Below are 5,000 nucleotides of genomic sequence, written 5' to 3'. Positions count from 1 at the left end.
TCGCTCTCTCTCTCTCTCTCTCTTTCTATCTCTCTCTCTCTCTCTCTCTCCATCCTGCTCTCTCTGTCACACACGTCATGCACAGGCACAGGCCTGCCTTCTGAATACGAGTATGCCCCCTCTAACCCTCAGTGAGAAAGAGAGGAAAAAAAGAGAGAGATACAGCAAAAGAGAGATGAATAGAGAGTGAGAGTGAGAGGCAGAGAGACAGATAGAGATAGACAGAGAGACATATAGATCTGGAAGTGAGTATTTCATCTGTAGAGTAGAGTACAGTAGAGTAACATTTATTAATACCGAAGGACATGTAGGTGTGTAATAGCATTCATACACAAATAAATAAATAGATTATTTCACATTAAACATTCAGATATAAAAAAGTCTGTCATTGCAATAGTTATTACTGATTGTTGAAGGAGGGGGGGATGGAATGGGGGGCATAGCCAGGGGGGGGGGGGGGGGGTTATGCAGTCCAGTCACCAATAACAATCTCTTTCATTGTGTTGTTCTGAGTTGTTGAGTTAAATAGGTGGATGGCCCTGGGGACAAAGGACTTACGCAGCCTGTCAGTCTTGCAGGGAATGGCGAGGAATCTGTGGCACTGAACAGACTTCGCTGGTTGGCAAAGACTGGAGTGCAAGGGGTGATGGTCATTGTCCATTATAGAGTCCAATCTGCCCAATGCCCAATGTCTCTTTTCAGCTGTGGTACTAAGAGCCTCCAGTTCTGTACCAACAACAGAGCCTGCTTTCCTCACTAGCTTGTCCAGACGTCCAGCATCCCTCCTCCTAATGCTCCCGCCCCAGCATGCCACAGCATAAGAAAGTACACTAGCCATGACAGACTGGTAAAACATCTGGAGGAGTCTGTTGCAGACGTTAAATGATTTAAGCTTCCTCAGAAAGTAAAGCCTGCTCTGTCCTTTCTTGTAGACTGCATGTGAATTAACTGACCAGTCCAGTTTATTATCAAGATGTACCCCCAGATATTTGTAGGTGCAGACTGTCTCCACTGTCTCCCCCTCAATAGAGACAGACACGAGGGATGGGTGTTCGCCGGAAAATCAACCACCATTTCTTTGTTTTGGTGGTGTTCAACTGCAACTGATTGGTCCTACACCATCTAACAAAGTTCTCTACCAGTCCCCTGTACTCCCCCTCCTGCCCATCTTTAATACATCCAACAATGGCAGTGTCAATCTGAGAATTTCTGCATGTGGCAGGTCACAGAATTGTAGTTAAAGTCAGTGGTGTATAGGGTGAAACAAAACCGGGGAGAGTACCGTTCCTTGTGGAGCTCCAGTGCTACTGATCACAGTCTCTGATGTTAAGTTACCCAGTCTGACAAACTGGGGCCTTTTTCTGTGAGATAGTCAGTAATCCAGGTAAACAAGCCCTGTTCCCACTCCCATTTGCAGTAGCTTGTCTCTTAACAGAAGTAGCTGAATAGTGTTAAAGGCACTGGATTCAAAGAACATAATCCTCACCGCACTGCCTCTTTGTCCAGGTGAGAGTGTACCCTATGTAGAAGATACAAGAGAGCATCCTCTACACCCACACTGTCCTGATAGGCAAACTGGAGGGGATCCAGTGCATGGCAGACCTGTGGCTTGAGATGGTTAATCAGCAGCACACGTTCAAAGGTTCTCATGAGATGTGAGGTGAGGGCAACAGGTCTGTAGTCATTTAGTTCTTTTGGGTGTGGCTTTTTGGGTACTGGTATAATGCATGATGTCTTCCACAGTGACGGGACCTTGCCTAGCTGTAGGCTCTTATTGAATAGGTGTTGAAGAGGCTCTGCTAACTCCACTGCACAGGTCTTCAACAGTCTAGCACAGACGCCATCTGGGCCTGCTGCCTTGGGTTTGAGTCTGCACAGGGCTCCTCTCACCTGATCAGCAGTGACCCTGAGGGTTGGGCGTGGGGGGTCAAGAGATGAACCAGTGGATGTTGTTGGTTGGTGGTGGTGCTGGTAGGTTGCTCGCTTGATTCCCAATGTAGGGCAAGACAGGTTGGTGTGGAGTGTAGAGTATGCAGGGTTGGTAGACAGCGGTGGGGACTGGGAAAGTCTGTTGTCCATAGGCAGAATGTTGGGGGTGAGATGAGGAGAGAGAGAGGATGGGAGGGTTGAGAGTGAAGGGATGGTAGTCAGAGGTGGGGGCTGGGGATGTGTGTTGTCCATAGGATGGGGCGGATGGAAAGTGGGGCTGGGGAGAGGAGAGATAGGTGGGACATTAGGTAGCTGTGGGGGGTGGGATGATGAGATGGCAGACAGAGAGTAGTCAATGTCAGAGGCAGGTGGGGAAGGTACTTGGGGAGTGACACTTAAACTCTCACTGTCCATGTCACTACTAGAAGTCACCCCAAAGCCAGAGTTATTGTCGAACCTGTTATAAAAACAGTTAAGCTCGTTGGCTCTGGATGCGTCACCATCAGCCCTTCCTGCTTTCACTCCACACCCAGTCATTTTTCTTATTCCCTGCCATACCTCCTTTATGCTGTTGTTATGCATTTGGTTCTCTACCTTCCTCCCATATGCCTCCTTTGCTGCTTTAAGGCTGTATTTTAGTTGATGTTGTACAGTCCTCAGCTCGGCCAAATTGCCCTCCTGAAAAGCTTTCTTCTTTTCCTTGAGTAGCACCTTGACCTCACTGGTCACCCATGGCTTGTTATTGGGGAAGCAGCGCACTGTTTTTGTGGGTACAGCAATATCAAAACAGAAGTTCAGGTAGTCTGTAATGCATTCGGTTGCCTCCTCCAGGTTATCACTACTCTGTAAAACTCCCCAATCAGTGCACCCAAAGCAGTCCTTTAATGCCTCCTCTGCTTCCGGGGACCATTGCCTGAAGGTGCATGTAGTGACGGGAGTCCCTGAACTTTTGGGATGTAGAGTGGCTTAAGATGTACAAGGTTGTGATCAGAGTTACCAAGAGGAGGAAGTGGGGTGGCACTATAAGCATCTTTCTCATTTGCATAAAGGAGGTCAATTGTTTTGATTTTCCTGGTTGCGCAGTTCACAAACTGATAGAAATGTGTGAGGGTGGAATTCAGCGTTACATGGTTAAAATCCCCTGTTATTAAGAAGAAGGCATCCGTGTGTTGTGTTTGAAGCCTCGCAACAGTGGAGTGGATGACGTCACACGCGCTGTCTGGAATGGCTCGTGGAGGGATGTACACGCAGATTACAATTACATGAGAAAATTCTCTTGGAACGTAATATGGACGTAAACTCACTGCAAGAAGTTCCAGGTCTTTACTGCAGATCGTCTCCTTCACTGTTATATGCCCAGGGTGACACCATTTATTGTTGACATAAACAACCAGTCCGCCTCCTTTCTTTTTCCCCGAAAGCGTATTGTCTCTATCGAGTCGGGCGACACTGAAGCCAGGCAGGTTGATATTTGCATTCGGGACGTGACAAGTTAACCAGGATTCAGTAAAGCAAATCAAACTAGCTTCCCGGTACAGCTTTTCGTTCCGTACAAGGGCATTCAGTTCATCGATCTTGTTGGCCAGCGAATTCACATTCCCCATTACAATCGCCGGAATAGATGGTTTGTACCTCCACTTTTTCTCTCGTCGCCTAGCTCTCACGGCAGCTCCAGCTCTGCATCCTCGAAAGCAGAAGACTTCTTTGGGAATATCCACATGATCGGCCACCGCACCAGCGAACTTCCGCAGAGACATCAGCTGGCTGCGCGAGTAAACAATGTTGCAGCGTCCATAGCAACGCACAGACTTGTCCGCATCCATTGGATAGAATAAAAATAAATACTCCTTGTCCGAGTTTAGGAATAAAAAAATCTAGTCAATAACATACAAGGATACGAAAACTAGTAGTTAAGCTAAGAACTGGTAAAATAACAAATGAAAAACGACATGAAAGACGATTACAACAGACATAAAACACGGAGCTACTAAACTTGCTGCCATTCACGCTGGCGCCCTATGACGTATATTGACCTTGTCATCTTATTGGATGCTCTTGTCTTTGCTAGTCTCCTCTCCTCCTCCAGCAGGTGTGTGTGTGTGTGTGTGTGTGTGTGTGTGTGTGTGTGTGTGTGTGTGTGAGTTACCTATATTGCCCTTGTCGTCCTCCCGTATGTTGATATCCTTGCTGGTGTGTGTGTGTGTGTGTGTGTGTGTGTGTGTGTGTGTGTGTGTGTGTGTGTGTGTGTGTGTGTGTGTGTGTTAATTATATTGCCCTTGTCATCCTCCCGGATGTGGATGTCCTTGCTGGTGTGTGTGTGTGTGTGTGTGTGTGTGTGTGTGTGTGTGTGTGTGTGTGTGTGTGTGTGTGTGTGTGTGTGTGTGTGTGTGTGTGTGTGTGTGTGTGTGTGTGTGTGTGTTACCTATGTTGCCCTTGTCGTCCTCCCGGATGTGGATGTCCTTGCTGGCCGTGTCCACCTCCAGCAGGTCTCTGAAGACCTCCTTGTAGACCTCCAGGTACGACACGCGCACGCTGAAGTAGCTCACGTCCGCCTCGTCCAGCAGCTTGAAGATCTCCGCCACCGCGCGAGGGATGATGCCCTGCTCCTCGTCACGAAACGCCGCTAGAGAGAGAGAGAGAGCGGGGGAGAGAGAGAGAGAGGGAGAGAGGGAGAAAGAGAGAGAGAGAGAGCGGGAGAGAGAGAGAGAGAGAGAGAGAGAGAGAGAGAGGGAGAAAGAGAGCGAAAGATTTAAAACACTCCTGTATTCAGCCTTTATGATATTATATTTCAACAATATCAACATTTCCATTAGATAATACCCCCCCCGCCCCCCCCCCCACACACACACACATCTAAATACATATTCCCCTCAGTAATCAGCAGAGAGAGAGAGAGAGAGAGAGAGCTGTCAGACAGACTACAAGCTCTAAAAACAAGAAAAGCAAGTGGACCAGATGGAATGCTAAAACACTCTAATCATACATTAAAAATAGCTTTGCTAAAACTCTTCAATCTCATTTTGCGCGTTGGTCATTTCCCTGATGTCTGGAATGAGGGAATTATAACACCT

The 5,000-nt window shown here is 47.6% G+C and overlaps 1 protein-coding gene across 1 annotated transcript in view; it reads right to left on the bottom strand.

Moving 5' to 3' along the window:
- The window catches only part of kif7 (kinesin family member 7), a 60,171-nt gene that overhangs the window by 39,522 nt on the left and 15,649 nt on the right, over positions 1 to 5,000 (bottom strand). The window contains exon 4 of the mRNA XM_063189961.1: positions 4,352 to 4,552. Within this exon, the coding sequence (XP_063046031.1) occupies positions 4,352 to 4,552 (201 nt within the window). The remainder of the gene's footprint in view (positions 1 to 4,351; positions 4,553 to 5,000) is intronic.

The sequence above is a fragment of the Engraulis encrasicolus genome, chromosome 23 (genome assembly GCF_034702125.1).
Source record: "Engraulis encrasicolus isolate BLACKSEA-1 chromosome 23, IST_EnEncr_1.0, whole genome shotgun sequence".
Lineage (NCBI taxonomy): Eukaryota > Metazoa > Chordata > Actinopteri > Clupeiformes > Engraulidae > Engraulis > Engraulis encrasicolus.
This window is presented reverse-complemented; position numbering and strand designations above follow the sequence as displayed.